At 64.4% G+C, this 15,219-nt stretch overlaps 2 protein-coding genes across 3 annotated transcripts; one reads left to right on the top strand and one right to left on the bottom strand.

Moving 5' to 3' along the window:
- Nucleotides 1-3,458: 3,458 nt before the first annotated feature.
- Nucleotides 3,459-6,162, bottom strand: GPR3 (G protein-coupled receptor 3). Its single transcript, XM_069803253.1, has 2 exons — nucleotides 6,058-6,162; nucleotides 3,459-5,308 (listed from the first exon to the last, which is right to left on the bottom strand). Exon 2 carries the CDS (start codon nucleotides 5,290-5,292, stop codon nucleotides 4,306-4,308), a length of 987 nt encoding a protein of 328 aa, XP_069659354.1. The 5' UTR covers nucleotides 5,293-5,308; nucleotides 6,058-6,162; the 3' UTR covers nucleotides 3,459-4,305.
- Nucleotides 6,163-8,141: 1,979 nt separating this feature from the next.
- Nucleotides 8,142-14,138, top strand: CD164L2 (CD164 molecule like 2). Of its 2 annotated transcripts, none has more exons than XM_069803254.1 (6): nucleotides 8,142-8,400; nucleotides 10,201-10,305; nucleotides 10,778-10,855; nucleotides 11,069-11,134; nucleotides 11,845-12,007; nucleotides 12,470-13,284. In XM_069803254.1, exons 1-6 carry the CDS (start codon nucleotides 8,316-8,318, stop codon nucleotides 12,483-12,485), a joined length of 513 nt encoding a protein of 170 aa, XP_069659355.1. In that variant the 5' UTR covers nucleotides 8,142-8,315; the 3' UTR covers nucleotides 12,486-13,284. The 2 variants fall into 2 exon arrangements, with proteins under 2 accessions (XP_069659355.1, XP_069659357.1); XM_069803256.1 differs by lacking the exon at nucleotides 12,470-13,284 and adding an exon at nucleotides 13,592-14,138 and having other exon boundaries at nucleotides 8,143-8,400.
- Nucleotides 14,139-15,219: the final 1,081 nt, after the last annotated feature.

The raw sequence follows: 15,219 nt of genomic DNA, 5'->3' as shown, positions 1-15,219 counted from the left end.
CAGCGCCTGCATGTGGAGGGCTTAAGGCAGCCGGCGCGGAGCTGGGGTTGTGGCCAGGGCCAAATTCCGCTCCCCATTGCCGTCTCCAGGCCAGGTTGAGTTAGACAAAGCCCCAGCCCTGAGCCAGCGTGGGAGCCCGGTCCTCTGTGAGCTGCCAGTGGGAAGCAGAGGGTGCTGCCGGCCCTGGGTCCCTGCACCCCGGTCGGGCAGCCAAGGGCTCCTGGCACGAAGCCGCCTTCTGCATCGGATGTTGCTGCAGGAATAAAATGGGAGGCTGCAGGGTGCTAGGGACGGACCTCCTTTCCACCCTGCTGTTTGCTGTCTCCCACCCAGAACAGCACTTTCGGACAGGCTCTCCTCCCCGGGAAACGCTGGCCGATGCCTCCCAGAGCCACGGCTCCTGTGGTGGCCGGGGACGATGCTCCACGGCCCAAGCCGCACCGGGAAATGCCTCCCGCTGCCCCACTGCCTTCGGCATTTGGTAAAATGCTTACGAGCGGGGCCGCGTTTTCTTCATTTCCTGCCTGCTCCTGCTTCCAAGGAAACAAAATCCCCCAAGCCAGGGCTGAGGTTTCTCATTTAAATGTAACCCAGGCCAATAACCAGGGCTGCTCAGCCCTCCCTGTAGCCTGGTGTTCCCAGCCCGGCCGCCCACGGTGGTGCAGGGGGGATGTCGAGGCTCACGCTCCCTGCCGGGATGCACCCATCATGGGCACCCCAGTAAATCACTGGGAGCAGAGACCCACCCTTAGGATGCGATTTGGGCGATGGGCAGCTCTCGGCTCTGCCCCAGGCAGGTCAATTGGGGTTCGGGGTGCTGGTGGGAGGTTTTGGGGTAGCAGCAACCTCCCTCCCTTCTCCAATCTGGCAAAGCTGCCTTGTTTTTGGTACCAGGGCTTGAGTGGAGGCTTCTTAGCGGGTGGCTCTTGCCTGGCAGGGACTGGCCATGGCTTTGCCATGATTACTGCCAGCTCTCTTGCCCGGCATCGCTGCTCCTGGCAAGGTGGCAAAGGGCAGGCCGTGGAGCTGTAGCCGAGCCCCGCTGCTGCCAATGGGACAGGGGCTGCCCGCAGCAGATAAGGGGAAAAAAAAAACCTGCCCGGACCCCCATGCCCTCACTGCAACATAGGCAGGGTTTGGAGGCAAGAGGCTGCCTGTGGCTTACAGCATCTGCTGGGAGCTGTGGTGCTGGGCAGGGGGTGCCTGGGGAGGGCTGGGCCTGCCAGATGTGCATGCACAGCTGGGGTGATGGCATGCCAGTGCCTTTATCCTGCTCACAGCCTCTTAGCTCATATTTTAACCCCAAAGATGGGCCATCGGTCCCTCCCGAGCCTCTCCTTCACATCGGCGGCGTGGGGGTGGCTGCTCAGCGCTCGGGCGCCTTCTCGGATGGATTTGACTGTTTTTTTATACCTCCGCTTTCTGCATCTTTCTCCACCAAAAAAGGGAGCGGGCTGGGCCCTGCTGCGGGCTGTTTACCTCCCCGCTCGGTGCCGCCTGCTCCGTTCCCTGACGGCCTGGGAGCAGCCAGGAACATCTCCAGAGTCACTGGCTGGTGTGCCGGGAGAGCAACCAGCACCACGGGAGAGCAACCAGCACCACGGCACGGTCGGGGTCTCGGCTGCCTCCACCCCCACATTCAGCCTCGGCTTTCCTCATCCATCCTGGCAGGAGGGAATTGGACACAGGTAGGAGCCGAAGGGTGCGTTTCCAAGCCGGGAAGTGGCACACAGGGCAGCCACGCGCTGATCGACGGCCACCGTTGTGTCTGGTGGCAGCAGGGGACGGGGCTGCGAGGGGTGACATTCTTGGGGCACCCATGGTGGTGGGTACGAGGGCTCAGTGCGGCCTCCAGTTCCGAGGGTTCCTGAGTTACTGGGGCTGGGTCGTGGTGGCTTTTGATGCCAGGCTCACCCCAGTTCCTGAGTCCTGTGAGTATCCCTCCCCCCAGATGAATTTGGGAAGCCCCATCAGCTCCAGTGCAGCCCTGTGCCCACCCCACCGCCGGCCGTGGTGGGTGGGAGCCTGAGGGGGGGGTCCCAGCAGACCTGCATGGTGCTGCCTTTATGCCACATGCTTGCACACCCTGCAGCGAACCCTAGCGTGTCACCCTGTCCCCAGGGGAGATGACAGGGACCCCAGGGAGCAGAAGGGACCGGCCAGGCTTGCCCACCGTGAAGAAGCAAAGGGGCTGCGGCTGCTCCCTCTGAAGACATCAGTAGGGGAAGCACGAGGGAGAGAAAAGCTATTTAAGCTGCTGTACAATGTCGACATAAGAACAACCAGGTATAAACTGCCTATGAATAAAGCAGGGCTGGGAATTACAGGATTTTTTACTGCTGGGGGAGGTGAGCTCGGGAATTATCCCCCAGCTGAGGGATGGAGGGTCCTCAGCTCAGCCCTGGGGCATGATGGGTGCCTCCAACCCCCTGAGCTTTGCTCCTCTTCTCCTGGCTTAACATTGGTGGGGACAAAAGGAGCCCCAAATTCCCCAACCCCGACACCAGCGCTGAGCCCAGCCCCTGGAGAGCAGGAGACATAGGTCTGCGGGTCCTTCAGCCTCTCGCCAGCCCCATCTCCCCTCGACGCTTGCTGCCATAACCCCTTTCCAGCGCTCAGCTCGGCCGAGAAGCGGAAGGAAATCTTTATTTCCTTTGCAATAAACAGCACCAACCCTCCGGGCTGCCACCAGGTCCCCGAGCCCAAGGTGAAGCCAAGCCTCGGGGACCGGCGCGCATTCTGCACCGCCCGTGCCGCAGCACCCAGCCGGGCTCCGGCTGCTCTTCAGCCCTGGGCTCTGCCACATCCCGGCGTGTCTGTGGATGCACAAATGCCTGTAAGAAACCTGCTGCTCCCTGACCGGAGTGGGCAGGGGCACGGGGGGCTCTCGGGGCGCAGAGCCCTGCTACCGGAGGGGACGAGCTGCCCTAATTAGCTTTGCCATCGTTAACCCTGCCTTCCCCGCGATGAGCGCCGCACGCAAACGGCGTGGGCAGCAATGACGGGCATCCCAGACCCTATTTGCACGGTGGTTCTCGCAGCACGGCCACCTTGGCGCAGGGGTCCCGGGCAGAGCCCCGAGTCCTCCCGTGCCACCTTTGCCAGGAGAGGGGCCAGGGTGCAGGCAGCTGCCCGTGATCTTGCTGTGATGGAGGCAGCAATAACAGCACAAGGCTGGATGCAGCCCTTCTGCCTGCTGGACCACTCCGAGGATGAGGATGAGGATGGCCGGCACCCTCGGTGCTGCTCCCCCAGGGCCGGCTCCTGCTAACAGGATGTGATGGGTGGGGGTAGTGCTGTCGCTTGGGATTTCTTAACCGGGAGCGGGGAGAAGGCCCTGCCTGGACTCGGGGTGATGGTACGGGGACCTCAACCTGCTTCCCCCTGCCCCCATCCCCTCCCCAGCATCAAAACAGCCGCATCTCGTATCACAAATTACTTTTATTCCCCCTCCCCACGGTTGTAAACATAGAAGCAGCCCCCCCCCCTTACCCCCGCTCTGCAGCATCCCACCGAGGGGTCCCCACCCCAAGGGGCCTCTTCGCATCCATCTCCCCCACCCACCCAAAAAATGTGCAAATCCAAATAAAGGCTTTAGCGGGGGGAGGGGGGGCACCCCTGGGTGCCATGGGGAGGGGGGGCAGTACCCAGGGGCCCCCAAAGCTGCTGGGTTTGGGGGTGCAGAGCCTCCGGCAGCACCCTCTGCCCAAAGGCAGCGAGCACTAGAGGGCAGCAAGCCCCAACGCTGGGCCGGTGGGAGGGCGGCATTAAAATCATATTAAATAATAATTAAAAAATAATAAATAAATGGATGAACAGCTGGGAGAAGGGGGTGGGTTTGAGTCCCTCCTCCTCCGGCAAGTGAGTCTCCCCCCCCTCCCCCAAACGTACAAAATATATTTTAACTATCTGAGGTAAATAACGAGGCTGTAAAAAAAGCAAGAGGGGAGCGAACGTTCCTGGTATCGCCCCCCCCTTAAAAAAATAAAGCATCATAAATAGTTTTAAAGAAAATATGAGGATCTCCCCCTTCTCTCTCACGCGCGCACGCATAAATATAGATTATATTATGGATAAAAAATATGTTTTTCTCTCCTGTAAATTCAAAAAGTGGAAAAATAGAGGAAGAGAAGGGGTTGTGCCCAAAAGGACGGGGCTGGGAAGAGCTGCTTGATTCTGACAGCTCCTGCGATGTGTCTCTGGGAATGAAAAGAAAAGGGGAAAAAAAAAAAAAAAAGAAAATCCCCCAACTGCAATCGGTAAGTGAAAGGTGCAGAGAGGCTGGGGAGGGGGGGAAACGACATGTCAGACGTCACTGGGGGAGTGGGACCGGAAAGGCATGGTGGAGGAGAAGCACCCGCAGCACACGGTCCACAGCACTTTCTGGATCTCCTGGTTCCTGAAGGCGTAAATGACGGGGTTGATCATGGAGTTGTAGGTGGCGGGGAGGAGGGTGACGTAGGTGTAGAGGGCCGGGTAGCTGTAATCCCCCAGGAGGCAGTAAATGGCGAAGGGCAGCCAGCACGAAGCGAAGGTGCCCAGGATGACGGCCAAGGTGGCGATGCCTTTTCGGGTGGTGACATAGTGGGAACTGGCCAGGAAATGTCTCTGGACGGCGATCTGGTGGGCGTGCCGGCAGACGATCTTACAGATCTGCACGTAGAGCTGGAGCATCACCGCAAAGACCATGAAGAAGGAGACGGAGAGGATGATGAGGTGGTTCTTCGTCAGGGGCTTGACGATGCTGCAGGTGGAGGGCTCCTTCAGGCAGTTCCAGCCCATGATGGGCAGGAGCCCGTAGCAGATGGAGGCTCCCCAGGTGAGGATCAACATGATGTAAGTCCTGGTGACCGTCTTCTCCGAGTAGTAGGTCAGGGCGTTGTAGAGGGACAGGTAGCGGTCGATGGTGATGGTCAGCAAGCTGCTGACGCTGGCCGTGAAGGAGGTGACCAGAAGCCCCACCGTGAGCAGGCTGACCGCTTCCGATGGCATGAAGTAGACAAAGGCAAAATGCAGGATCAACCCCAAACCGGCCAGGAGGTCGGCGGTGGCCAAGCTGCCGATGAGGAGGAACATAGGAGCCCGGAAAGCCGGGGTGTAGAAGATGACCACCACCACGATGGCGTTCTCACAGGAGATAATGGTCCCGGAGATACAGAGGACGACATCCCACGGGTTCAAGGCGAGGGGTTGCACCACAGACTCCAGGTCCAAGGAGCTGCCGCTGCCGTTCCTGGCCGTGAACCAGCCTTGCTGGTCTTCGCTGGAATTGGGGGGCCCTTCCTCCATCATGCTGGCGGAGGCTGACCTGCCGCAGCCAAAAGCAAGAACAGCCCCCTCCTCAGCACCCACTGCCTGCGGTGGGGACCCACTCGAGCTGTCCCTGTGCCACCCAGCCAGGGACAGTCCTGCCTCCCCCCAAAAGTTGTCTCCAGGAGGGGGGGACAGAGCGGTGTGTGTTGAGGGGGTGCTCTGAGGGGATTTTTCTGCACAAGGTGGTTTGGTTTTAATTCTTTTGCAAGCAAAGAAAAATAAATAGGTGAATAAAGGGGGGGGCAGGGGGGAACCCCCACTCAGCCTGCTCCTGCCTGCATTGGCTGCTGGGGTTTCTGCACTGCGTGATTTTGGTGGATAAATACAGGAGAGCAGGACCGGCCCTGGCTCGCCCCCCCCCCCCCCCCGAGGGCTTCGGGGCCAAACTGAGGGGATCCCAAACAGCAGGTGAAGGGGGCAGCCCCGCTCCCCCGGGACCGGCACTCCGGTGGGGAGAGGCGCCCTCCCGCCCCCCCCCCCCACGCACCCCCCAACCGAGGGGAATCCCCCCCCCCCTTGCCTTAGGGGTCTGGGCAGCCGGGCAGGCAGCACAACCCCGGGGGGGGACGACACACACACAGAGGGACGACGCCGACGACAGACGGACACGGCTGCCCCTCGCCCTCCTTCCCATAGAGCTGCGCTTTGCCCAAGCGTGCTCACACCCCCACCGGTGTCCGTGTGTCGTCCCCCCCCACCGGTGTCCGTGTCCGTCGTCCCCCCCCCCCGGTGCTGGGCACTCACCTGCCGGGATGCTCGGCCGTGGCCCGGGCTGGGGGCCCGCTGCCATGGGCGCCGCCGAGTTATAGTGACCGCCGGGGGGGGGGTGATGGTGGTGGTGGTGGCGTGGGGTGGGGGGGGGTGGTGGTGGGGGGGGGGGGGGTGACTCACCACCAACCCCCCCCCCCGCAACCTCCTCCTCCCCCCCCCAGCCCCGTTCTCCCTGCTGTGACGTCAATGGCGCGCCGGAGCCAATCAGCGCCCCGCGAGGCAGCGCGGGCGCGCGCGCGCCGCATAGTAATCGCGCCGGGGATGGAGAGGCCCATTCATAAAAAAAAAAAAAAAAAAAAAAAGACATCACCACCACCAGCCCCCCCCACCCCCACCCCAGGCCCACGCCGCCCCCGGGACCCCCCCCCCCGCCCCAGCCCGGGTCCCCCCTCCACGTCCTTGCAAAGCCCTTGCAGAGCCGTGCTGCAGAGGAGGGGGGCGCCGGCTCTCCGCCCCCCCCCCCGCCCCCCCATTGCAGAGGTTTGGGGGCTCCGCTTTGCACGCTGGGCGTGGGGTGTGTGGAAGGGGGCGGCCCGGGGGAAAAGGGGGTTGGGGGTGGCGAAGGTGAGTCCTCCCCCGCACAGCCGGGGGTGCGCAGCCCCTCTCCGCTTCCCCCGCAGGTCCCCGCGGTCCGGCTTTCCCACGCGGGCCTGAATAATTTATTGCCGGGAGAACCGGGAAGGCCTGGCCCGGCCGGGGGGGGGGGGGGGGGCTGCGGGAAGGGCGGCTGGCAGGGAGCCCTCCTCCCCGGGGAAAGGAGGAGAAGGAGGGAGAAGGTGTGCGCACCCCCGGGACTCTCCCCTGCGCCGGTTCCTCGAAGCCCGGTGCATTTCAGCCCTTCCCCGGCAACCTGCCCCCGCCGCGGGGGGGCGGGTTCGGCCAGTCCCGGGGTGCCCGGACCGGGCTGATGCGCTGCCGGGACCCCGCGGGGGTCGGGAGCTCCCGGTGCTCCCGGGCTCGGCTGCAGCCGCTCCCTCGGAGCCCGGCCTGGGGCTGGGGGGCAAGGGAAGGCTCGGCTCGGCTCGGCTCGGCTCGGCTCGGCTCGGCTCGGCTCGGTCCGGCTCGGCTCGGTCCGGCTCGGCTCGGCTCGGCTCGGCTCGGTCCGGCCCGCGGGAGCTGTTCGCGGTGCTGAACGTCGGCGCGACGGCGCGGCCCCGGGGAGGGTGGCGGTGCCTCGGGCTTGGGGGGGGTGCGGGGGCCGGGAGCGGGTGTGCGGGGGGGGGTTGCAGGGTGTTGGGGGGGTTGCAGGGTGTTCGGCCGGCTGTGGGCATGCAGTGAGTGCAGTGAGTGCAAGGTGTGCGGCGCAGGATGTGCAGCGAGGGAGTGCAGGGTGTGCAGGGCACGCAGTGCTCGGCCAGCGCGTTGTGTGTGCAGTGCAGGGTGTGCAGTGAGGGCAGGGTGTGCAGTGCAGGGTGTGCCGTGAGGGCAGGGTGTGCAGTGCGCGGACAGTGTGCAATGAGTGCGGTGAGTGCAGGGTGTGCAGCACGTGCAGGGTGTGCAGGGTGTGCAGTGCACAGACAGTGTGCAGTGAGTGCAGGGTGTGCAGGGTGTGCAGTGCACAGACAGTGTGCAGTGAGTGCAGGGTGTGCAGGGTGTGCAGTGAGTGCAGTGAGTGCAGGGTGTGCAGTGCACAGACAGTGTGCAGTGAGGGCAGGGTGTGCAGTGAGTTCAGAGTGTGCAGCGCAAAGCCAGTGCGCAGTGTGTTCACCGTGGGCAGTGCAGGATGTGCAGCGTGTGCAGTGAGTGCAGTGAGTGCAGTGAGTGCAGGGTGTGCAGCGGGCAGGCAGTGCGCAGTGTGTGCAGTGTATGCAGCGTGTGCAGCGCAGTGCATTCAGGGAAGCAGGGCGTGCTGGGGCTGCAGCTCTCGACGCTCCAGACCCCCCCCGGGACCGGGCCAGCCCCGCCTTTCCCACGGTCCCGGCAGCCTGCAGGCAGCGGGGGGGGGGGGGGGGCGGCTAAAGGGGACTGCACCCCCGGAGCGGGGCCCCCCCGCCATGGGCCGGGCCCCCCGGGGCGGGGCTGGGCGGGACAAGGCGGGGCCTCCCCCCCCACCACAACCCCCCCCTCCGCCACCGGGGCCGCCTCCCGCGGGCGCGCATGTGCCCGGGGCTCCGCTCCGCTCTCCCGGGAGCTCCTCGGCTTCGCAGCCGACACGTCCCGCTGGGACCGGGTCGAACCGAGCCGGGTTGAGAGCTGAGCCTGGCTAAGCCCAGCACAACCGGGCCGGGGCCATGGCCCAGCCGTACGCCGGGGCGTTGCGCTGCGCGCTGCTCTGCGCGCTCCTCTGCGCGCAGGGACCCGCACCCACCCGCGCAGGTACGGCCGGGGAGCGAGGGGGGGTGGGGGGAGTTTGCAGCTTTGGGGCAGCTGAACTTTTTGGGAGGGGTTCCATTTTGGGGGCGGGGGTGGTCCCTTCGCTTGTGATGGGGCTGGGAGAACCCCGTTTCCTCGGCTGGCCCCGGTTTGGGGGGGAGAGGGGTCCCTGCTCCTGGTGCCAGCTGGGGGGGGGGTGGGACCCCCACGGCCTGGAGGGGTGCCCTGCGCTGCTGTGGGACAAGTGGGGTGCAGGGTCTGGCCCCCTTTCCAAAAAGCGGGGGGGATCTCATGGTTCGTGGCAGTTTCTGTGGTGGGGGAGCGGAGCCGTCATCCTCCTGCCCGGGGTGCCTGCAACTCCGGGCATGAATTATGCAAACCCCAGGCTTGCTTTTTCTCCCCTTCTCCCATCCCCCCGCTGCTCATGGGAGACATTTCCACCCTGACTTGTCCCACTGGGACCCACGTGTGTTCCCAGAGCACCCATCGGGATGGGGCTGACCTCAGCAGGCCCCACTGCCCCCCTTTATTTCCCTCTCCCTCCCCACACCTGACGGAAGGAGCGGGAGTTGACAACGATGGGCTCAAACGTCTGTTCCTGTGCCTGCCGCGATAAAAATAACTTAAATTATAAACCTGCCTTGAAACCCTTGCGAACAAAGTCCTACTTTCCCATTGGTTCCCAGCAGGTCTCTAAATGCTGGAGGGGGGGCCCGGCGGCATGCCCACCACCCCGTAGCCATGGCAATGGGTCGGCAGCATCCCACATCTTGCCTTACACCACCAGTTGCCCCCTTTGCTTTTGCTCTGGGGGGCACTGGGGGAAGGAAAGGGCCACTGGATTCAGCCAGGCATGGCCCAGGAGACCAGGAGGACCCTAAAAGTTGGGGGGGGGCTGGAGCTGCCCACCCCAAAGGGAGGTGGTGTGGTTTTGGCTGTGCAAAGCGCTGCTGGCAGGGATGGCATGCAGGCAACGTGGCAAAGCCAAGCGTGAGGCTGGGTCGGTCCCTGCGTGGCTGAGACCCCTGGGAAGCCAGTGCAGGGGGTTACCAGCCCCCAGCACCCTTCTGCAAGCTCGGGGGGGGGGGTGGGGGTGTTTGTCCCCTGAGAACCTGGAAACGTGTCCAGGGTGGGAATGGAATGGCTTCCAGCTCTTTCCTGGGATGGTGCAAACGTGGGCGTTGGGACGCAGCGAGGTGCAGGCAGGGCCTGGCCGTGGCTCCTCGTTGCAGCCTCCCTCGTCGACAGTCATCGCTGTAAATTAATGATGAGTGTGTGTGTGTGTGGGGGGGGAAGAGCTCGTGGCAGAGCAGCTCCGCAAACACCCAAGTGACTCACCACCATTGCTGGGGCAATGGGGAGTGGGGGGTCCTGTGGGGTGGTCTGGGGGGGTTGGCAGAGGGGTAACGCTGCTCGGGTAACCCCAACCAGGCTACTGGGAGCAGCTGGGCTGGTGCTGCTGCCTCATCTCTTTTAAACCTCCACCAGAAGAACCCAGGCTGGGGTGGGCTTGCTGTGGCTGCAGGTGATGGGGTGAGGTCCGTGTGTCCTGGGTGGCTGTGGGTGCTGGGAACTGTGGGGTGCAGGATGTCCCCTCTCTGGAGAGCTCGTGATGCTACAAAGATACCTGCAGCCGGCCAGGATGGGTCAGTTAATGGTTTTGGTGCTGCGAGAGGTGCCTTCATCCCTCCTGCTGCGTGGTGAGAAATCCTCCTCCGTGGAGCAGAGGGTCCAGCCCCCACCCCAGCTGATTTGGGGACGGATGCTGGCCTGGACTTCACCCCTTTCCCCTGGCTTTGGCAGGAGAGTGCAGCGAGCTGAGGTCCTGCGAGACATGCACGGCCAGCACCCCCTCGCACAACGCCACCGGCTGCATCTGGATGGGCTGTGGGACCCCCGAGGAGCCAGGTGAGGGGGGCTCAGCTGTGTGGGGGTACAGAGAGGGGCTCCTACCTGCCACCAGCCTTCTGCAGCCCCTGCTGCTGGGCTGGGGCCATGCCAGGATGGTGCTGGCAGCTCAGCACCCTTGGGTGCCTGGTCCCAGTTGCTTTCCATGGTCAAGGTCCATCTCACCCGACCCATCCCAGGGGGAGCCAGGGGATCCGTGCCAGCCCAGCAGGCAGGGGTGCAGGATTTTGGTGTGTGCTGCTCCCAGTTTATAAAGCCTTTGTTTGGGGCTCTTCCCCACCGGGGTGCAGATGCGAGCCCCAACTCACAGCCCCTCAGATGGACGCCCACCCCTGGGAATGAGTCCTCACCATCCCAAACCCTCAGGTGCCCAGGGCAGCCCTGGGCCCAAATGCCAGCAGTTGGACTGGGTGCCTCCATGGGCTGGTTTGCCAGGGATCCCTTGGGAAAACCCCGCTCCCTCTTCCCGCAGAGATGGGGAGCTGCATGCAGAGAGGAGTGGCAGCGCGGGAGACCTGTGTGCTTTACAACACCAGCACCCTGTGTCGAGGTAACCCCACTCCCCCCGTGAGAGCGGGTCCCCCCCTGGACCCCAGCAGCCCCCCCCAGACCCAGCAGCCTTCAGGAAGGAGGTGCTGCCGTGGGTGCCGGCACCGTGGGGATGAAATCCCACCTCTGGGACAGGGACGTGGGGCAGGGGGTGCATGGCGATGTCCCTTGACAACCTTTTTTCCTCCCTTCCCTCTGTCACTGCCTCCGGCAGCGCTGAAGTCCCCCACCAAAGAGCCTCCATGGTCCCATAGCAAGGAGCCGGCGACACACTCCCCAAGTGAGTGGGTCGGGGGAGGGGGGAGGTCGTGGGATGGGGTGGGGGGGTCTGGGTGCCCCAGGGGACAGTGGCCAGTGGGATGGGACAAGCCGCTTCCCTCTGTTTTTTGCATCCCTGGGGAGGGATGAGCAGAGCCGCTCTTGGGGTTGCATCCATGGAGCTTCAACCTTGGCTGTGCCCCAGGAGGTGCCAGCGCTGTCCCCAGGGTCACAGCTCTGTCCCCATCCCTCCTCTCTGCCCTGATCAATGCTGCCATGGGCTACAGCGATGCCAGGATGGGGCTGGGGGGGTCATAACACCCTTCAGCCCCCCCCAAGAACCAGTCCTGCTGACATCCTTGCTGGGAAGTGCTGTCTCCAGCCGGGTAGGAGCAGGGGCTGGAAGCAGATCAGGAGCCTCTTCCAGTAAGCGGGAACTGGAGAGCGTTGGGCTAATTACGGCGGGTAACCAGAGCCTGGAGCCCTCTGAATTATTGATCCCACTGGGATCCTTTCACTGCTGGCTCCTCTCCCGTGCGGTGCTGGCTGCTCTGGTATGGGAAGGGGCTGAGCCCATCCTGGCATCGCGCGTTGATGGGGACATCCCAGCCCTGTGCAGACACTGGGGTCTGTGCAGACCCCAAATCCTTTCTCCTTGGCAGGGGCATCAGTACCCCAGGGATGCCAAAAGCACCCATAACCCCCCCACACCCCATTTTCCCCTGCCATTAGGGACCACCACCAGTGCCCCGTTGACAGGCAGCCCCGAATTTCACCCACCCGGCTTTGACACGGCCAGCTTCATCGGCGGCATCGTGCTGGTGCTGAGCATCCAAGCCGTGGTCTTCTTCATCATCAAGTTCATCAAGTCGAAGGACAGCACCTACCAAACGCTGTAAGGCTCCCGCGTCCCCAGCCGGGATGGAGTGGGGGGACCCGTGCCAGCTCATGCCTTGGCCAAGCCCACCCTTAAAGCCAAAAATGGGGGTCAGCCCCGGTCCGTGGGGCTCTGTGGCCCGTCTGGCCATGTCCTGTCTCGCAGCTGAGTGTTGTCTCCCGTGGCTGTTTGTGCCGGTCCGTCCTCGCCCGGCGGGGGGAGGATTTGGGAGATGGAGGGGCTCGTCCTCCCCTGCCTGTCCCCTCGCTGGTGTCCGGCTGTCCTGCCGCCGCCTCTGTCTGTTGCTGCCTGGCCGGATCCTGACTCTGAGCCCCGTGGGGAGCGTGGGACCCCCAAATCCATCCCTCTGAGGCTCAGCCAAGTGGGGGCCCATGCTCTTCTCATGCCTGTGTGCCGTGGGGCTCGCCATGTCTAACGTGGGGGGCCGTGCCCCCTCTCTCTTTCCTTGCACGCTGCCAGAGAGGACAACCAGTAGGTTCTGGGTGCTGGTGGCGATGGGGAGGGGGCTGCCCCCCTGCACCCCTAGAGCTTCACCCTTCCCTCGCCCCTCTCTGGGGGGGAATGGTGTGGTCCCTCTCTCCTGGTTTGCATGAAGGGGGTTTCCCAGCTGGTTTGCTGTTTTTCCTGGGAGTTGTTAGTGGTGGAAGGGAAGGGAAGGGGGTGTCCCCCCTCAGCCCCCTTTCGTGCACGGAGCCCCTGGTGGGATGCAGCCGATGCACAGCCCCTTGGTACCTCCGTGCCCCTTCTGCCACCTGCACGAGGTGCCCCCGACCCCCAGCCCCACAGTGGCAGGGTGCAAGTCCCCCCTCCCCCTGAGCACCCTTGGCAGGATGGGAGCTGCAGGGCCCAGTTTGGCCCCAGTTAGAGAGCACCCAGCAGCCCCCCCTCCCCACCCTGGGCACCCCCTGCCCCATTGCCTCCCCACAGCCTTGGGGCTCGCTGGGGGGGGGGGCTTGGGGTCCCCCCTTCCCCCGGGCGGGCTCTCAGGTGCTTTTCCCTGTAGCATTTTGGCTGGAGCACCCAGGCCCCTGCTCTGACCCCCCCCAGCCCCTGCCCGCCCCGGCCCCCCCCAGCCCCTCCATGCCGGCCGGAGAAGCGGAGCCAGGGCCTTGCTGTGTGCTTTTGCTGTGCCTCTGTGTTGCTGTGGGGGTGTATGGGGGGGTCCCCAGCCCTGCCCCCCCTTCTGTGTGTTGTTTTGGGGAGGGGGGTGCGTGTCGTGTGCCGTGGGGTGAGACTTGTAGCTCGGGCTGCCCCAATTAAACTCTGCGAGGTGGTGTCTGTCTCGTGTCTGGGGGGGGGTTCGTGTAGCTGGGGTGGAGGTGCAGGGGGGAGCACAGCTGCAGAAAGCCTGTGCCCCCCCATCTCTCCCCTGCGGTAGCTCCCACCCAATTCCCAGGTGCAGGGCCATCCCTTCCCCATGGCATTGCCACCCACATGGGTGCAGTGGGATGGGCACTGGGGCATCCCCCCCTACTCCTGCACCCCACTCCCTGGGGGCTGCAAGGGGCTGGACCCCCCCCCCCAAAGGCAAAACCACCCGGGCCCTTTCTGCTATGCGCTCTTCTCTGTCCGCTGCACCAGGATCTGAGGCCACCGCGCGCCCCGGGCTGGGGAGATGCTGCCCTCGTCCTCCCCGGGGCAGGCGGAGAAGAGGCCAGCACTGCCAGCGTCCCCGCCTGGTGCCAGCATCCCTGCCCATTGCTGGACTGTCCCCCCGTCCTTCTGTCCCCACCCCAGCATGGCCACAGGGCCCTGCAGAGCCCCACACCACAACTATGCAAAGCTGGCTCTGTCCCCAGCATGGCTGGGGATGCTCCAGGGGGGGTTTGCACCCAGCGTGGCCATGGTCGCACCCTCTGGCTGCTCCCTGGGGTGGGGGCAGAGCAGGGTGGAGGGGGTGCAGCTGGGCATGGGGGTCCCATCCAGCCCTGAATCCCAGTCTTGGGCTTCCCCCAGCCCTGTGCTTGCCAGGAGCCTGGGGGACCCAGGGCACCCCAGGGGATCAGAGGACACGTGGCCACGGCTGGCAGTGGGGTGGCCCTTTGCCAGCCAAGCCCCCAGCCCCACGCCAGGCAGAGCCTGAGCCTGCGCAGCGGGGGCAGAGACCCAATAAAGGATTTTCCTCCTATTCCTGGTGTCCGTGTTGTCGTCACCCATCACCCCCGGAGCCCGAGGGGTGGGTGCTGCCCCGGGAGGGGCAAACTTCGTACCTGCGGTTGGGGACGTGGCTGTGTCCTGCCCTCGGGTTGGTGTTGGTGGGTGGCCCTGAGTGACTCCAGTCCTCTCAGCGACCAGGGGAGGGGAACCAGTATGGGGATGGGAGATACCGTGCTGGAAGATGGAGCAACAGGACATCATCCCCTCCTGTCCCGGGGATCTCACCCCGTGGTGTCCTGCTCCGTGGGGCACATCCCCACTGCAGGCTGAGGCCAGAGGAACTGGAAGAATTGCTGGGCTGGGCTCCCCGGCTCCAGATAAGCGTGGACAGGCTGAGCCGGGGCTCAGAGGGAATCTCTGCGGCCGCATCCCGTCACCCCAGGGGTGGCGATAGGGACGAGGGACGCGGCGGCAGGGGAGGAGGCCGGGCAGGGTGTGTGCCGCAGCCGCTGCACCCCTGGCTCTGCCTTCCCCAAAAATGGTGATGGGGCTGAGCAGCAGGCCTGGGCAGGCAGGGCTCCGTGTCCTGCTGTCCCCAGGCACTCAGCGTCCCCGCTCCTCCCTCCTGCCCGGGGCTGGCCCTGCCCTGCCGGGGGAACAACGCTGGGACAGCTTGTCTGCCTGCGTTGTGGCTTGTCTGCCTGTACGGTGGCTTCTCTGCTTGCATGGTGGCTTGTCTGCCTGTATGGTGGCTTGTCTGCTTGTGTTGTGGCTTGTCTGGCTGTACGGTGGCTTCTCTGCCTGTATGGTGGCTTCCCTGCCTGCACGGTGGCTTCTCTGCTTGTGCAATGGCTTGTTTGCCTTCATGGCATCTTCTCTGCCTGCACAGTGGCTTCTCTGCCTGTACATTGGCTTCTCTGCCTGTACATTGGCTTCTCTGCCTGCACAGCAGCCCTGCCCAGGGTGCTGTGCCAGCCTGTCCCCTGCATGTCACCACGGACCAAGACTTTCCCAGCCGGGGACGCGGCACTTCAGAGCCACGGGTCACAATTCTGCCCACAACTCTGCCCACTCGGCTCCCGTCTCCATCCCCCGGGCACCTTCCCTGGCCC

Source organism: Haliaeetus albicilla, chromosome 16, assembly GCF_947461875.1.
Source record: "Haliaeetus albicilla chromosome 16, bHalAlb1.1, whole genome shotgun sequence".
Taxonomy (NCBI): domain Eukaryota; kingdom Metazoa; phylum Chordata; class Aves; order Accipitriformes; family Accipitridae; genus Haliaeetus; species Haliaeetus albicilla.
This window is presented reverse-complemented; position numbering and strand designations above follow the sequence as displayed.